The sequence below is a fragment of the Hypanus sabinus genome, chromosome 3 (assembly GCF_030144855.1).
Source record: "Hypanus sabinus isolate sHypSab1 chromosome 3, sHypSab1.hap1, whole genome shotgun sequence".
Lineage (NCBI taxonomy): Eukaryota > Metazoa > Chordata > Chondrichthyes > Myliobatiformes > Dasyatidae > Hypanus > Hypanus sabinus.
In genome coordinates, this window is record NC_082708.1 from 99,761,703 (window position 1) to 99,780,621 (window position 18,919).

The 18,919-nt window shown below is 41.4% G+C and overlaps 1 protein-coding gene across 5 annotated transcripts in view; it reads left to right on the forward strand.

Moving 5' to 3' along the window:
- LOC132391542 (uncharacterized) overlaps positions 1–18,237 on the forward strand; it is a 73,939-nt gene extending 55,702 nt beyond the window's left edge. For 4 of the 5 annotated variants that reach the window (XM_059964865.1, XM_059964866.1, XM_059964867.1 and 1 more), the window contains exon 2: positions 13,051–18,237. In XM_059964865.1, the coding sequence (XP_059820848.1) occupies positions 14,865–17,075 (2,211 nt within the window). In that variant the 5' untranslated portion in view covers positions 13,051–14,864 and the 3' untranslated portion in view covers positions 17,076–18,237. Of the gene's footprint in view, positions 1–3,480; positions 12,913–13,050 lie in introns of those variants that run through there. The other variant, XM_059964863.1, reaches the window with a different exon arrangement.
- The last annotated feature ends 682 nt before the right edge of the window (positions 18,238–18,919 follow it).

An 18,919-nucleotide genomic window follows, 5' to 3' on the forward strand; every position in this document is an offset into this window, starting at 1 on the left:
GGAAAGAAGATGCGAATGTAGAGAGTTGGTAGACTGCTGGACGGGGTGGACTTGCAGCAAGGGTTCAAAGGGCAGAGACGATCAGAGGAGGTTGATGGTGAATGATTACAGTCGCAAGAGATTCTGCTGATGCAGGAAATCCAGTGCAACATACAAAATGCTGGAGGAACTCAGCACGTCAGGAAAAATCTATGGAAAAGTAATAAGCAGATAATGTATTGGGCCAAAACCCAATCCTGAAGGGTCTCAGCCCAGAATGTCAACTATTCCTTCCTTTTCCATTGATGCTGCCTGACCTCTTGAGTTCCTCAAGCATTTGGTGTGTATTACACAGGAAATTTTTAGGCCAGCTGATTTACCTTCAGCAGTTGGGAAGACGCTAGAGTCCATTATTAAGGATGAGGTTTCCGGGTACTTGGAAGCACATGCTGAAGTCAGCATGGTTTCCTAAATCTTAATTCTGTTGCTATATCATATGGTGTTAACAGCACATTGATTAATTAAGTGATACAGACAGAGTAGGCATTTCTGGCCCTTCGAGCCACACCTACCCTGCAACCCCCAACAAACCCAATTACACATAACCTAATCATGGGAAAATTCACAAAGACCAGCTAACCTACTCTGTGCATCATTGGACTGTGGGAGGAAGCTGGGCTCCCTGACAAGAGCCAGGAGGAGAGTCTGAGACGCCTTACAGAACGGCACCAGAACTGAACTCCGTAACGCCCCGAGCTGTACAAGCATTGTGCTAACCACTACCATAGTGTGATTTGATGTTTGTCAGTACAGCAGAATGCCATGGATCTACAAAACATGGAAAAAAACTATAGCTTGGATTTCTCAATTTTATATTCTGCCTTCATACAAAAGAAGGCTGCTGTTTTACTCCTATGTATAGGAGGCAGACAGGAGGGAGAGTGAAAATCTGGTTGAATGAAACAGAAACATCTCACTCAATGTCAACAAAACCAAAGAGATGATTATTGATTACAGGAGGAAGAAACCAAAGGTCCATAAGCCAGTTCTCATTAGGGGATTGGAGGTGGATAGGGTTGGTATTATCAGAACAGTGCATCCATCTGCATATAGATGTGATCACAAAGGTTTCTCCCTTTCTGAGAAGTTTGCACAGATTTGGCATGTCATATAAAACTTTGATAAACTTCTATAGACACACAGTGGTGAGTATCCTGACTGGTTGCATCAAGGCCCGGTAAGGAAACCCCAATACACAAGAATAGAAATTTGTGGATACACCCCATTCCATCACAGGCAGAGCCCTCCTTACCAATGAGTACATCTACAAACAGCGCTGCCACAAGGAAGCATTGTTCGTTATTGAGGACCCCCACCAACCAGGCCATGTTCTCTTCTCATTGCTGTCATTGGATAGGAGGTACAGGAGCTTCAAATCCCATACCACCAGGTCAGGAAATATTATTCCTTTTAACCATCAGGCTGCTGAACCAGCATGGATAACTTCACTCACCTCAACTCCGAACTGGTTCCACAACCCATGGACTTACCTTCAGGGACTCTACAACTCACATCCTCAGGTCTCTTTTTTATTGCATTTTGTATTTGTCTTCTTTTATATATTGGTTGTTTGTAGTCTTCGTGTGACGTTTAACATTGATTCTATTGTATTTCTTTTTTCTACTGTGAATGCCTGCAGTAAGTAAATCTCAAAGTTGTATATGTTGGCATAACTTTGATAATACATTTCCTTCTCTTTTTACTTGACTTTTTAACATGTTTGCTTTCTGTTTTCATTTTAAGTAGGAAGCTTTAAATTCACACACAGTATTTGGCATCAATAAAAGCTTGGCACATCTGTACTTTGGTTCTTTCCTGTAAGATTTATTTAAGTAAATAATACTCATGCAGTTTCCTTCTACAAAGATTTTCCTCCTTTAGTCAATCTTTTCTTCATAAAAACAACATCAAGGTGTTCTCTCAATTAAACAATTTAAACCTTTGTAATCTTGATAACTCCAATTAGTGTCCATTTGTGACACGGCTATGAATACAGAATTCATTACAAATTATAGAAGTTACAAGTATATGTGCTGCTTCCTGTAGGAGTTTGTACATTCTCCCCGTGTCCCAGTGGGCTTCCTCCCACATTCCAAAGATGTACCGGTTGGTAGTTTAAATGGTCATTTAAATTGTCCCGTGATTAGGCTAGAATTAAATTGGGGGTTTGCTGGGCAGCACAGCTTTAAGGGCCAGAAGGGTCTATACCGTGCTGTATCTCAATAAATAAATAAACAATCTATCTCCATACTGCAGGAAGATCTTATTGAGTATGAGCTTACGCACCAAGTAGAATGCAGCATTTCTACACAAGCTCTGGGAGTATAAGAATGTTTTGGCATGTTATTTTGTGCCTCCCACCCTTAATTTTCCATTCATTAAAATTAATAGGTAGGAAAATAGGGTTGGCAGGTTGTAATTATCCATAAGTGTTCAAGCATGTGCTGACAGCAATGAAATGGAAGGCAGTTAAAGCATAAACTCTTATCTTTCATCCTTTTTATTATAACCTCACCCCCAGTTTTTCCACTTTCTTTAATTTTAACCTTTCATTTCATTTGTTCCTGCATCTTTTTATCTATTTCATTGATCTCAAATGATCAGCAGGTTCCAAGTTGAAAAAAGAAAGGAAAAGTGTTTCATTGCTTGGAGTTTCATTACGAGCCAAGCACTTTAATGAAAAGATGGCAAACTTTAATAAGCAGAGATGGGGCAGGGGGGAGAAGAGATTTCGAGGACAGCAAAGGGAGACCTGATGATTTGGGTTACTATACAAATAGCTATTTTATATGAGCTGACATTAATAGAGAGTGGAGAATGAGACTCCAGCCAGAGTGTACTGGAAGGATAAGCAAAGAACTGTCGGCTAATGTCCTAATATCAAGGCTTTAGTTACAGTGTTGTTTCCACACCTGACACCGGGCTCGCAAACCGGATATTCTATACTAAACTCAGTCATGTGAAAAAAATTACCATTTGAACTAAGTTAAATATTCAGGGATCTGCTCAAGGCATTCCTAACACATTCCTGCTAATCTCGTTATCCCTGGCCATGACCATTCCCTATAGAGAAGGAGAATTTGAGCAACCACAAGGTGAGGCATTGAGAGCTTAGAGAAGCCCTATGGAAGCAGCTGAAGGGGCAAATCACCGCGAAGCAACCACTTGCCCAGCCAAATGGACACCTTCTGCATCACCTATGCAAGAGTTAGTATCACTCACCTTGATTCATGAATCACCTCGTTATCAAAGGTGAACTTGAAGAACTGCATAACCAGAAAGGATGCATTTGAACCATCAGATCTGGATCTCAAAAGGAAGTGTGAAGCTGAGCAGTGTGATGGAGATGAAAACAGGCACATGGCGGGGGAATCGAAATGAGCTCAGCAGCATACCATTAGACCAGGAGAATCATTATTAGCACTTGCACTTGCAATTCACAAGATGAAGAAATGAAGTTGATGGATGGATGGAGTTTGTGGGGGGAACTCAAGAAAGTGCTTTTTACCTTTCCAGTACTTGAAGGAAATTTCTGCTTCCGGAACGATTGGATGTCAGTCAAACGGTTAAAGTTCAAAGTTCAAAGTAAACATATGATCAAAGTACATCTAAGTTCAAAGTTCATACAGTGTATGTTGCCATTTAATACTTGAGATTCATATTATTGCAGGCACTCAGAGTAGAATACAGAAGTACAACAGAATCAATGACAAGCTATACACAACTAAAGACTAACAAACAACCAATGTGCAAAATAAGCCACACTGTGCATATAATTAAAAAATGCAAAAAATAAATAATACTGAGAACATGAGTTGTAGAGACCTTGAAGTGGGTCCACAGATTGTGAAGATGGGTAAAATTACCCCCGCTAGTTCAGGTGCCTGATGATCGAATAGTATTAAGCTGTTCATGAAACCGATGGTGTGGGAGCTATGACCACTAGACCGCCTTCCCATTGGCCATAGCGAACAGAGACTTGGCCTGGATGGTGGGGGCTCTTGATGATGGAGGCTGCTTTCTTGTGACAGTGCTCCTTGTAGATATGCTCAGTAATGAGAAGGGATTTTCCTTCGATGGACTGGAATGCATCTACCAATTTTGGTAGGATTTTCTTTTCTTGGGCATTGGTGTGTCCATACCATGCCTTGATGCAGGATACTCTCCACTGGGCATCTATCGAAGCTTGTCAACATTTTAGATGACATGCTGAATCTATGCAAACTTCTATGAAAGTAGAGGCGTTGTTGTGACTTCTTTTCAATAGGACAGACACTCTAATATTTTAATACCAAGGAATTTTAAGTTACTGACATTCTCAATCTCTGATCCCTTATGGCTCATGGATTTTCAGCTTCTTCAGCTTTTTGGTTTTGCTGACGATGAGTGAGAGGTTGTTAGAAACCTAGAAACATAGAAAACCTACAGAACAATACAGGCCCTTCAGCCCACAAGGTTGTGCCGAACATGTCCCTACCTTAGAAATTACTAGGCTTACCTGTAGCCCTCTATTTTTCTAAGCTCCATGTACCTATCCGAAAGACTCTTAAAAGACTCTATTGTATCCACTTCCACCACCATCGCTGGCAGCCCATTCCACACACTCACCACTCTCTGAGTAAAAAACTTACCCCAGATATCTCCTCTGTACCTACTCCCCAGCACCTTAAACCTGTGTCTTCTTGTGGCAACCATTTTAGCCCTGGGAAAAAGCCTCTGACTATCCACACGATCAACGCCTCTCAACATCTTATACACCTCTATCAGGTGCTACTACATGCCTCCAGCAACAATTAATATAGAATTGAGACAGGTTTTTTATAATCAAATAAACAATTTATTAAACTCTGCTCAATAAAAATGAAAAGTAAACAAATGACTAACTTAACAGGAAGTTAACTGCTATACGGCAACTCGAACAGTTCTTGAAGTGGTAAATGTGAATACAGACTTAAAATGGTAAATACGAAAGTCCAAGTGATTTATACAGTCAATTAGGAGAGCATTTCCTGAAGTAACGATTTCCTCAACAACGTGACGTTACTGCTGATCCTAGTTGAAATATGCCTTGCCTGAAAGATTCATGACGAAGGAAATAAAAACAGCTTAAATGAACTGTCCTTTTTCTTGGCGAATAGCACTGCACAACCCCTTCTGCTCTTACAGGCAAGGGTTATCTCAGATGCAGGTCACTATTTCCTTAACGAAGATCCAACAAGGTTGATCCTGTATTAAACCACTGAACTTTACTCGATTCTTCGGGTTCCCATACTTCGGTAATATCTTCACTCTCCAATACTTAGACTTTAAAGTTAAGTCAAAGATACTTCAAACCTAACTGGTAGTGATTAGCAAAAACTGCCGGCACACCGATTCTGTACCTTATAGTAAAAAGTAAAACTCCATTTTAAAACAAAACTGCGTCATGAGACCAAATAGGCAGCATAACAGAGTAACTGATGAATTTAACAACATCTCAAAACACAAAACTCCTGCATCACAAAGCAGGCTTTCCAGTTTTATACCCCTGTTAAGAACAAGTCATCACGTGACCACTCTCTGGTGGGAAATTACATCACCCCACCATCACAAGACCATTACATCATCCTCACCAGATACTCAATTACGTCATTGTCATAAGACAGTCACAAGATACTCACGGGGTACGTAACCTCTCATCCTCCATCACTCCAAGGAGAAAAGGCCGAGTTCACTTAACCTATTCTCATAAGACATGTTCCCCATTCTAGGCAACATCCTTGTAAATCTCCTCTGCACCCTTTCTATGGCTTCCACATCCTTCCTGTAGTGAGGTGACCAGAACTGAGCACAGTACTCCAAGTGGGGTCTGACCAGGGTCCTATATAGCTGCAACATTACCTCTCGGCTCCTAAATTCAATTCCACGATTGATGAAGGCCAATACACTGTACGCCTTCTTAACCACAGAGTCAACCTGCGCAGCTGCTTTGAGCGTCCTATGGACTTGGTCCCCAAGATCCCTCTGATCATCCACACTGACAAGGGTCTTACCATTAATACTATATTCTGCCATCATATTTGACCTAGCAAAATGAACCACTTTACACTTATCTGGGTTGAACTCCATCTGCCACTTCTCAGCTCACTTTTGCATCCTATCAATGTCCCGCTGTAACCTCTGACAGCCCTCCACACTATCCACAACACCTCCAAACTTAGTGTCATCAGCAAACTTACTAACCCATCCCTCCACTTCCTCATCCAGGTCATTTATAAAAATCACGAAGAGTAAGGGTCCCAGAACAGATCCCTGAGGCACTCCACTGGTGACCAACCTCCATGCAGATTATGACCCGTCTACAACCACTGTGGGCAAGCTAGTTCTCGATCCACAAAGCAATATCCCCTTGGATCCCATGCCTCCTTACTTTCTTCATAAGCTTTGCATGGGGTACCTTATCAAATGTCTTGCTGAAATCCATATACACAATGTCTACTGCTCTTTCTTTATCAATATGGTTACTCACATCCTCAAAAAATTCAATCAGGCTCGTAAGGCACGATCTGCCCTTGACAAAACCATGCTGAGTATTCCTAATCATATCTCCAAATGTTCATAAATCCTGCCTCTCAGGATCTTCTCCATCAACTTACCAACCACTGACGTAAAACTCACTGGTCCATAATTTCCTGGTCTATCTCTACTCTCTTTCTTCAATAAAGGAACAACATTCGTAACTCTCCAACCCTCTGGAATCTCTCCCGTCCTTTGTTGTCATGACATCATTCAACCAGATCACAATCTCCCTCCTATATGCCGATTCGTCACCACATTTGCATTGGCCAACAACAGTGGTGTCATCAGCAATATGGCATTGGAACTGTGCTTAGCCTCACAGTCATATGTATAAAATGAGTAGAGCAGAGTGCTAAGCGCACAGCACATGGTGCACCTGTGATGATGGTGATTATGGAAAATAAATGAATGCCAAATCAATATGACTATGATTTAAGTTCAGAGAAATGTAGTGGTGAAGTGGAGCTGGGTGATGTCAGTACAAATGAGAAAGAGACATTGGCCAAGAAATTCTAATGTACAATTCTATGGGAAGTGGGTTCAGAGGTAACTTAATCAAAATTCCAGTATCGTAAGAGCTTTAATGTTTAGATGAAAATAAAATATTACCATCTGATGTGAAGGAAAACCTGGTGACCATAATTGCAAGATTGTCAGCAGATCCCTTGGGTGGTCAAAGTCTCAAGGATTGGGATGTGGGTTTCATATTGCTTTTGTTTTGTAAGAAAAAACAAATCTTTTTCATTATTGGGGAAATCTCTATCCTAAATATAACATTTTAAACTGACTAGAGTGCTGGTTCTGAATTTTGGAGCCTTGACTGTCTAGTTTGAAACTTAATTGAAGTTAAATGGTCTACAATATAATGATAAAACTGATTAACACACACAAAATGCTGGAGGAACTCAGCAGGCCAAGACCTCCTCCAGCATTCTGTGTGTGTTGCTCGGATTTCCAGCATCTGTAGATTTTCCCTTGTTTATTAGGTGTGATTGAGATTTGTGGGCATTCTCTATCACAATCCCATTCAAAATTCGGAAAGGATTTGAATGGTGGGGTGTTCTTCTGCCCCTCAGATACCCATTTTATAAATTAAATGACAACGGAATGGAAATCCTAATGTGTAGTACAACATTTTTGTGCTTTACACAATGGAACTTCTTGTACTTTGTGCAACAGTGGGACACATATTGAAACTACATTTGTATTACTTTAGAGTGTGCTTGTCATGCACAGTGGTGTTAAATGGCATGAAATACCAGCTATAGATTACTTCCATGTAATACTACCAGGCTTGCGAAAGCTATGATTACTGTGGGCTCAGACTCTGAAGTAGGAATTAGTCGAGGTGTGAATGTATGTATTCCTAGACTTAACTCTGTCTGGTCATTTCAGGAGTCAAAGACATCTATCTTTCTCCAGGAAGATACATCAGTATTTTAATGGTCGCTAAGATGGCAGTGCCTAGGATGCAGCAGCCACTCAGGGTCCAACCAAATGAGTAACTGTTCGCCCTTTACATCTTGTCTCATGTTCGCAAGACAATGCTGGATATTAAGAAAATCAAATATTGCAGGTCTACCCATCAGTGTGTTGTTCGATAGTGATGGAACTGAACTTACTGCATAGCATTGTTGTATGGTTACCTGAACTTGTTGCATACTGCTGTTGTGCCAAGGCAGTGTGCAGTCCAACAAATGATGTAAATGATTGCTTTGGATGTTATTCTTATGATTGCATGACCCTTTTGGACATTGGTAATGTGGAATACTGTAAATCCAATTTCCAGTTTCCTTGGTGAAATCAATGGTGGGTTATCTGCATTGCCTCCGTTGTGGTGCAGACTAGTCCCTTATGTCACAGGGTCACCCAAAGGTGGAGATGCCTGAGGTCATATGGGAGAGAGCAGAAGCCTTGTGCATGCACTGGAATCCATGCTAGGTTGTGGTTTGGCTCCTCCCGCTGGTGCTGTTCCCTAGTCTTGCTCAATGCTGTCCTCCAGTGTTTGCTCAGTGGAGAAACAAAATGGAGCAGGACAACATCAAGCTACAGACCATGCCACTTGGAGACTTAGGCCATATTATTTTTTTTGCGACTTTATGGCTGCCTGCTATCATAACCATGTGTGATGTGTACTGTGTGCTGTTGGTAATCTGTTTTACTCCTTGGCTCCAGAGGAACACTGTTTCTTTTGGTTATATTCATGTAGAATGACAATGGAACTCAAACTTGAACTTGACGTTGAACTTTTACTCAGGGAAATGGAATCAAAAACTTGATAGCATTGATATAAGGTGAAAGAGAAAGATTTTAAAGAGACCCGGGGGCAACTTCTCTTCACACAGAGGGTGGTGTGTTTATGGTATGAGCTGCCAGAGCAAGCTGTTGAAGGCTGTTTAGAACACATTTATATAACAGTAGGAAATGTTGAGAGGGAGATGGGAGAAAAACAGGCAAATGTGAAAAGCTTAGGTGGTCATCTTAGTTGGCATGGAACGATTAGACTGAAGACACTGTTCTATGAATCTAAGACTCTGTTAATAAAGTCACTACCCCAAACCAATCTCCCAAATGCTAAACCAGCTGACCATCCACCCCTAGTAATTTTTCTCCATCATTACCAACCCAATATCTAAAGCTCTACCCTCTCATCTCCAGTGGTACTCCCACTTTTCACCTCTTCCCACTGCGCTTGTGTCATTCATGTCCCCATGTTCCTAATTCTCTCACAGCCTGACCCTCTCAGGCCACTCATACCCACACAGTCGTCCTTCCGATAAATGGCCCTACACCACACACACACACACACACACACACACACACACACACACACACACACACACACACACACACACACACACACACACACACACACACACACACACACACACCTCCACTCCTTTCTTTCACTCTCCTAGGTTTTGGTGTGTTTTTGGGCCTAAACATCCCTGGAGTCACAGTTAATGCGGCCTCAGTTCCAACAGGTGGTGATATTGAACAGTTTTTGTATCTTTATATTAATTGAGGGATAGATATGAGTCAGATTTCTGAGGAAAGTGCCTCTGCTTTGAAGTGCTACCGTTAGATCTTTAGTTAATATATCATTCACTGTTAGCAGTTGGTTTCAGCAATTTGTTTGAGATTATTTATACTATTTTTTTCTCTGTGTGATACTGCCAACTGTGTTTCCGTCTGCCATTTCATTGGAGTTTGAACATAACTGATAATTAAAAAGTGGACTCATCCCATTCAGTAAGTCATGGCATGTGTGGACAATTATGTTCAGGAGAAAAACCACAGTTATGAAATCAATTGTAAGATTACATGTTTTATAATCAGCAGTAGTTTCCAAATTAGAGTCCAGTTGATTTTTCATTGTCGTTCCACCTTTCTTGACAACCATCAAAGAAAATTGCTTGTTTGTTTACGCGTGTATATTTTGGATGCAGCTTTTTATTTGAATAAACAGACATTTCAATGCAGAAATGAGGACTGTTCTCATGTTACTCTAAACCAACATGACCAATATCTTACTAATTGTCATTCATCAGATTGCAGTCACAGGAACCTAGGTTGCATAAAAATTCCTGTAGTGTTTGCCTTCATACCACCAGGGATTAAACTGAAATGTAAGAAAGTAGTAAAATGCTTTGGTATCCTAAAGACATGAATAAGAATACAGGAATGTATTTACAAAAGATTAGTATAGTGTAGGATTATGTTTCCCAGACTGTGAATGTGCAGAGTCCTCAACAAAATTAATCTGTAGCTGATTCCATCCAGAAGTACAATGAGAGCTTCAAGTTTACTTCTCTATACTGCAAAGTAATTTAAGCTTGTTTCTCTACCTCTTTCAGTTTCATACCCCACAGCAGATTGAACACACTGAGCAAATGGCTTTCCAACTTGCTACCATGGCCACATGTTAGCTAATTCTGTCCACTCAAATGATGTCCTCATCTGTTGCCTTCAATCATCCCTCAAAACAATCCTTGCCCCATATGTAATCTGTTATTCATCCAAAAGACACTTACTCTTCTTTTCCCTCACAAATTCAAGACCAGCTTTCCTAAATGTCAGAGTATGAATCCTTTCAGTTGGAGGAATCTGTCCGTGCAGCATCAAAGTGGCTGCAATTAAATAATATCCTACTTAGTGTTGATAATGATAAATCATCAGATTTCAGACTGGTTCATGAACCCATGAACATTATCTCACCATTTAGCTCTTATTTTTGCACTTTTTAAATATATTTCTTGTTGTAACGTAGTATCATGTTATTTATTGAACTGTCCTGCTGCCACCAAACAATGAATTTCTTGACATATGTCTGTGATAATAAACCTGGTTCCTAAAGAAGAGTCTCAGCCCAAAACATTGACAGTTTATTCATTTCCATAGATGCTGCCTGACCTGCTAAGTTCCTCCAACACTTTGTGTGTGTTGATTTGGATTTCTCCAGACTTACTCATGTTTAAAACCTGATTCTGATTCTAATTAGCTTCCCATCTTTAAAATCTGTCTGGATTACTTGAGATGATGAAAAAAATATCTTCCATTGCCACCGCTCCATTATCCAAGTCAGTGGGGCAACACTTTTCTCGTTCTTTTCTTTAAAAAATATACCCTGTAATAATTCTATCGCTGATGTCTTTCAAAGTCTTGCCCGTTGAACTTTTCCCTTCTCATCCACCTAATTCACCTTGGTGAAGCCATCTGAAAACACATTTGGAAAGTTGCTAACGTCCTCTTTGCCTCCAACTGCATCTGTAACCAGAAGAGAGCCAACTCTTCCATCTAAATAGTGGGTAAATTGAGGCCATTATTTTTATAGTCACTGACTATTATTCTGCCCAGCAGTTTGCTGAATCTATTCTATCAGCATTGGTATCAAAGTGAGTCCAGGCATATGTTTAAAAACATGTATTTATAGGATTATCACAACTGTCTTTTTCCATCTCCATTATGTCATCTGATTCCAGCTCTATTGCAACAACACGTCTGTGCACTTACCAGCTCTAGACTTGGCTCTTTAAGTGTTATCCTTGTCCAGCTTCTCCCATCTAATCTCTATAAAGCCCTTCCAGATACTTGCTTAGTGAGTCTTTAATGAGAGGCACCATATTTCAATAAAGTCCCTTCTCACTCTCCTGAACTCCAGTAGAAAAAAACATAGTCTATCCAGGTTTCACCCTGATGCAGCCCGCCCACTGGAGCTATCACTCTAACTATTTTCCCCTAAATTGGTACATAAGCATCCTTTCTTAAACAAGGGTCTATACAATACTGGATGTGCACAATACTCCAGATGTGGAGTTATTTATGGTAAATTAGTCAAATGGTAAATTGGTTTAGAATTGACACACATACTGTGATTTAGTGAAAAAGAATTGTCTTGCACACCATTCATTATAACAGTGCACTGAGGTATTATAAGGCAAAAACAATAACAATGCAGAATAAAGTCACAGAGAAAGTGCAGTGCAGGTAATGAGCTAGATTGTGAGGTAAAGAGTCCATCTTATGATATTAAAGAACCATTCAATAGTCTTTTATAACCGAAGTATAACCTGTCTATATCCTTTGTAGCTTCCCTGTGTCCCCCTGTGTTCTTTTTATAATTTATGTTCTTTTTGATCTTTGTGCCATTGCCAAATTTGGCAGTCATATCTTAGGTGTCTTTTTCTAAGTAATTCTTATAAATTGTCAGACATTGAGGCCTCAGTACTGATCATGTAGCATATCACTCATCTTGCTTATAATCAGGAGCCGTTTATGCATTCTCTCTGTCTTCTAGTGGACAGCTAATCTTCATCCATGATTAACAGGCTACCTCCTACACGAGGAGCTTTTAATTTTAGCAATGACCTTAGAAATGACACCTCATCAAGCTTCGACTGGAAATAAAATGCCTATTACAGGAGTTCTCCGGGGTCCATGGACCCCTTGCTTATTGCTCCCAGCACTGACAGCCACATCATTGTACTCTCAGCTCCCTGGGCCTTCATAATTTTCCCCCTCGCACTTCCTGCCTCCACTCTTGTGATGGCCTCTTTAGAATTTGTTAGTAGTAGACTCTAACCCGATCCTGAGCTGTCTTCTTTCAGTCAAGGCAACCTCTCTGATAAATTCCATCCACCTTCTACGCCTTGCTTCCATTTCCTCAAACCTCAGCTGCTTCTGCCAGAATGTGTTTACATGTTCTCCTGTGCTAGCTCTGCAATAGTGAACTCTGAGGAGGGAAAGCCGAGTGTACACAATGCTAAATGCGATTCTATTAATATACTTCTTGCGGATGGAATAATTTCCAACCATGTAAGTGGAATTTTTTTATTGGTTAAATTCTCTTTGCAAAGTGCATGGGCAAATTGTTAATGTTTTTTCTCCCGGTTATAATGCTATGATATGCAATCTCACAAATTTATGAAAGCTTTGTTTATCATTCTCTTTCAGGAGGCACAAAATTTCTATTTTGCAAAAAGTTAGAGATTACTTCACCAGCCGAACAACATTTTTCATAGCTGCCAAAACTGATCAGTAGTGTATGGATTAGAGCTGTTAGGACTGTTACGAATGTGCCACAACTCTGAGGGGCCGAAGGGTACAAAAAGGGTTTCCTTTTTGAGAATCGCAAGATCGCTATTAATTCGGGTCTGGGACCCAGGAAATGAGAGAGAATCCACAAGGTTTGGAATGTGTCCTGGCCTCAGTGAAACAAAAACCCCTGATAACAGCTATTGTCTCTTGGAGACGGAATTGTGTATTGAGTACTGTACTATTCATTGAAGCCCTCAGGGGACGACCAGAGTGGGCTGGTTGAGGGATTGCATCATCCCAACCTGATTGACATCTGAGACCCTGTGAGTAAGGATAAAAGAGGGTCTGGGGAACAACCCCTTCAGACGCACCAGGAGAAACACTGGAAATCCAGTGACAGCGTTTTATAGCAAAAGCCAGTGGGGCCCGTGTGCGTCCTCCCTTGCCTGGGTTGGCGGGCTCACCATGGAAGAACGGCTTAGCTAAAGGAGAGGCCACAAGTGAACGGCCACACCAACAAGACTCTGACGGATCAAAATCATAAAAAAGAAAGCCAGCAAGTTTCTCCAAATCTCTCTCTCTCTCCAACCAAAGGCTGCAGCCTGCATGAACTGAATGACTTTTATATTTCCATCGGACAATACATTATCCCCTAGACAATGATAGAGCTATTTCTTATTGATTATTATTATACCCGCACTTCTAGATTTAGTATTGACGACGTATATTATCTGTATGTTTGCTTTGATATTATTTTTGTGTATTTTTATTAATAAATACTGTTAAAAATAGTACCATCAGACTTCAACGGACCTCTCTATCTTTGTTGGTAAGTGACCCAGTTACAGGGTTCGAAACAAAGTGGGGGCCTCGTCTCAAGATTTGATACCAAATTGGAGGGCCAGTGAATCAGGCTTGTAAGTCCAAATGTGGGTCTGGTTGCGTGGGTAACCAGATGGGAAACCAGTAAAGATGGACGTGGTGAATTTATAGAAAACCCGACTCTGGAGGTGCTAGAGGCAACCACAAAGTCGGACTTGATAAACATTGCAAAAGGACTAAATCTCGCAGAGGTGAGGTTGTCGATGAAAAAGCGGGAGGTGAGGAGGGCCATAACTCAGTATTATATTGTGAAGAATGTGTTTTTGGCTGACGTATTGGAAAATATCCCTGAAAAGGTACCTGCTAGTGGGACAGCTCAGTTGGAGAAATTGAGGCTGGATGCGGAACAGAGGAAGAAGGAGCATGAGGTCCAGCTAAAGGAGTTAGAGGTGAAAAGGGAGAAGGAAAGAGCTGAAAAAGAGCAGGACAGAGCTGAGAAGCAGAGAAGGCATGAGAGTAAGTTAAAACAGCTGGAAGCAGCTGAAAAGGAGAAAGAAAGGAGCGAAAAAGAAAAGGAAAGGGTCAAAAAGTTGAAGGAAAGAGCTGAGAAGGAGAGGGAGAGAGCTGAGAAGGAGAGAGTATGAGGAGAAAGAGAAACAGAGGCAACATGACTTGGACATGGAGAAGTTAAGGCAAGAACGAAGAGCTCAAGGGTCAGACCGAGAGGAGCAGTTTAATGTTAGTTGGGAGTTGAGGGTAGTACCTTCGTTCGAGGAGACGGATGTTGATAGTTATTTCTTGCATTTTGAAAAGGTGACAGTGAGTCAGAAGTGGCCCAAAAGCAGTGAGTGGCGTTGTTACAAAGTGTGTTAAAAGGGAAGGCACAACGGGCATATGCGGCGTTGTCCATGGAGGAGGAAGAGTCAGAGAATTATGAGAAAGTAAAGGAGGCCATTCTTTGGACCTATAAATTGGTACCTGAGGCCTATAGACAAAAGTTCAGAAATTCAAAGAAAGGGTGGAATCAGACATATACAGAGTTTGCCTATGAGAAGGGTGTGCTCTTGGATCGTTGGTGTGCAGCAGAATTGGTAGAAGAAGATTTTTGGTGTCTCAGGGAGTTAATTCTGATTGAGGAATTTAAAGGTTGTGTTTTGGATGATATCCGGATGTATTTGAATGAGAAGCCGAATAAGTCCATCTCCAAATTTGCTAGGTTCGCAGATGAATATGCCCTAACCCACAAGACAAAGTTTTCCTTGAATAAAAGTTACCAGAGAGACCGTGGGAACGGTAGAGAAAGCCCGCCGTCTGAGGCAGAGATTCAGCCGGGAGCTAGAGGTAAAATTAAGGAGGAGGAAAGGCAAGACGGCAGGAGAGGTCCTGGCTTGACCTGTTTTAATTGTGGAAAGGTGGGTCATATTGCATCTAAGTGCCTTGCTCCGAGGAAGGAGACAGGAAAATGGAAAGCAGCAGTCCCTAAAGGATGTGTTGTGGTGATCAGTAAATCGATGAGAGAGCCCCAGGTAGACAGAGTACTAGAAGGGTCTGAGAAATGTATTTCAGAAGGAACCGTGTCTGTGAGAGAGGGAGACTCACCAGTTCCAGTACGGATCTGGAGAGACACGGGAGCTGAGCTGTCATTGATTAGCAGTAAGGTACTGGATTTTGGTCGCAAGACTGGAGGGGTGGCTTTGAGAGGCATAGGAAAAGGGACAGAAGCGGTGCCCTTGCATAGGATCATTATAAATTGTGAGCTGGTATCTGGACCAGTTGAAATAGAGGTGCAATCAGAATTTCCGAGAACTGATGTAGACATCCTTCTGAGTAACGATTTAGCTGGTGGTGAAGTCTGGTCGGCCATGGAGCTGCCGAGCCAGCCTGTAAGTGTTGAGGACCCGCCCCTAGATTCCAAGACCTATCCTGCATGCACGATCACTCGCAGCATGTCGAGAAAGGCAGCTGAGAACGAGACCAGTTTAAATCCGGCTAGTATCGATTTGGCCGAGATGTTTTTACCGACTCTGTACCAAGCGGAGTTAGAGGGTGGTAAAACGGAGAATAGGAAAGTGAAAGAGAGTAAGAGAGAGGATGTAGACCTGCCCTTAGCCAGGAGGAAATTTATAGAGGCACGGAGTAAAGATGAGAAACAGATAAGGCTGTTAAAAGGTCCAGGGTTGGACATGGATGATCTGTCTGGTTTGGCAGAACTGTTTGAAGAAGTTGAAAATTCTAAAAGTGTTCCCGATAATGAAATGAGGGCAGTCCTAGATGAAAAGGATGCCACTACTTTGAAGAAGTCTGCTGGGTTGGCAGATGAGGTTGTTTCAGCCCGCGAGGTTGAGTTTACTCCGGAAGGGAGTTGCCCAGAGAGTAACTGGGAGGATCAGGGGAATTTAGAATTTGAACCGGGTACGGGTATTGAAAGCTTGGAAGAGGCAGATGTCCCATTTGAGTGTGTCCAAGATGTGGATGCACGTGGTACTGAACCTAATAATGGAGCTCAGAAAAAGTCTGAGGTATTTGATTCAGTCGAAAAGGAATGCAGTCCTTGTGGGTCAGATGGACTTGGTTCAGTGAAGAAAGGGTTAACCTTGGTAATAGTGGGAAGTGAGAATTCCCAGTTGTTTGTGCTCGAAGGTGTGTTAAACGTTAGTGAGGAGATGAAAGGTGGTGAGGTGAATATTATTATTGAAGGAAAAGGGAAAAGTGTAGTTCCTAAATTGAATGAAGAAAATTTAAAGTCTGTATTGGTGTCAGAAGCAGTAACCAGGCTACAGAGACAATGGCTTGGTAACACGATGCCTGCGACTCAATTACAGGTTGATTTGGAATGTAAAGGTGCCCCACACGCTATTGTTATTCAAGAGTGTGCTTTGAAGAGGCAAAATTTGAAATGGTGTTTGGACAAAGAGGGGTCACTTGCAGAGTTTAAACTGAAAACTCATGCTAACAACTTACTTAAAATTAAAGAATTGTGTGGAAATTCGGAAAATGGTCTAAGTTTGGAACACATTGTTGATAAAATAACTCCTATGAAAGGAGCATGCAAAGGCCTATTCCACACTAGTATACAAGTTAACCACGTGGGAGTTAACTGGAAAAGGGGCGAGGGTTGACAGGATGCCATTTTAAATAACAGGATCCGGTTTTAAGGGATTTCGACAAAGCATGTGAATAATAAAGACAACCCCCATGGAAGATTGACTGTTAAGTTTGAAAGTAACTTGGTATTTGCATGAACTTTTGTAGTATACACGTAAGCTAAGATCACAACTCTTTAGTTTTTGTTTGCTGAAGAAAAGAAATAAAAATAAGTGGTTAGCAAATTGGAGTCTGATGCTTCAAGAATTTATTAAGGTACAAGATGTTAACGTATTAAAGGAAGTGAGAATGTAATCGTTAACTGTTTAGATGCTGAATTGAATGTATAACTGTATTACTCTGTAGTGAAAAAAAAACTCTTTTGTATTGTGTTAGATTCTAAAATCCTGTAAGACTCTGTATTAATTCATTTTTACCAATGGTAAAAATCTTTGAAGGAAGGGGGTGTTACAAATGTGCCACAACTCTGAGGGGGCGAAGGGTACAAAAAGGGTTTCCTTTTTGAGAATCGCAAGATCGCTATTAATTCGGGTCTGGGACCCAGGAAATGAGAGAGAATCCACAAGGTTTGGAATGTGTCCTGGCCTCAGCGAAAAAAAACCCCCTGATAACAGCTATTGTCTCTTGGAGACGGAATTGTGTATTTAGTAGTGTACTATTCATTGAAGCCCTCAGGAGATGACCAGAGTGGGCTGGTTGAGGGATTGCATCATCCCAACCTGATTGACATCTATGACCCCGTGAGTAAGGATAAAAGAGGGTCTGGGGAACAACCCCTTTAGACGCACCAGGAGAAACGCTAGAAATCCAGTGACAGCGTTTTATAGCAAAAGCCAGTGGGGCCCGTGTGCGTCCTCCCTTGCCTGGGTTGGCGGGCTCACCATGGAAGAACGGCTTAGCTAAAGGAGAGGCCACAAGTGAACGGCCACACCAACGAGATTCTGACGAATCAAAATCATAAAAAAGAAAGCCGGCAAGTTTCTCCAAATCTCTCTCTCTCTCCAACCAAAGGCTGCAGCCTGCATGAACTGAGTGACTTTTATATTTCCATCGGACAATACATTATCCCCTAGACAATGATAGAGCTATTTCTTATTGATTATTATTATACCCGCACTTTTAGATTTAGTATTGACGACGTATATTATCTGTATGTTTGCTTTGATATTATTTTTGTGTATTTTTACTAATAAATACTGTTTAAAAATAGTACCATCAGACTTCAACGGACCTCTCTATCTTTGCTGGTAAGTGACCCAGTTACGGGTGTAACCCCCTGGGTTGCCTCAGGCTCACTCAGCTCGTTCTCGTCTAGGGGGAGCAGCCTTCGGCCCCGCCAAACTGGGTAATCAGCTGGTGTGGATGCTGTGTGATGTCCCCGCCTCGCCCAAAAACAGACAGTACACCATATGCGATTAAATGAGTACAATTTATAAAGGTTACTATAACTAAGTGATTGATAACGATACAGTATATATATGAAGAAAAACAATAAAGAAAAGGCGCCAAACTTATCAAAATCCAAACCACTTCATGCACAACTGTTGGAGCTCAGTTACTGAAGTCTTCTGGCCACCATTCGATCCCCTCCGAACTCCTCGACTCGCAGCTCAGGACCATCCGAAGTGGTCAACCAAGCACATCTAGCTGCATCTCCTCTCCTCGGAGTACATCCTGACCCCTTCACACAGGGTTTGTAACAGGACATTTCCCACATATAATAAGCTGCACTGCTACTCATGGAATCACATTTAATATTGTGGCAGAAAATGATATCTGCTCCTTAGTAGAAAATGAGCAGGATACAACTAGTGAAAGATGCAATTTATTAATCAATCTGTCAGGCATCTGATAAAGT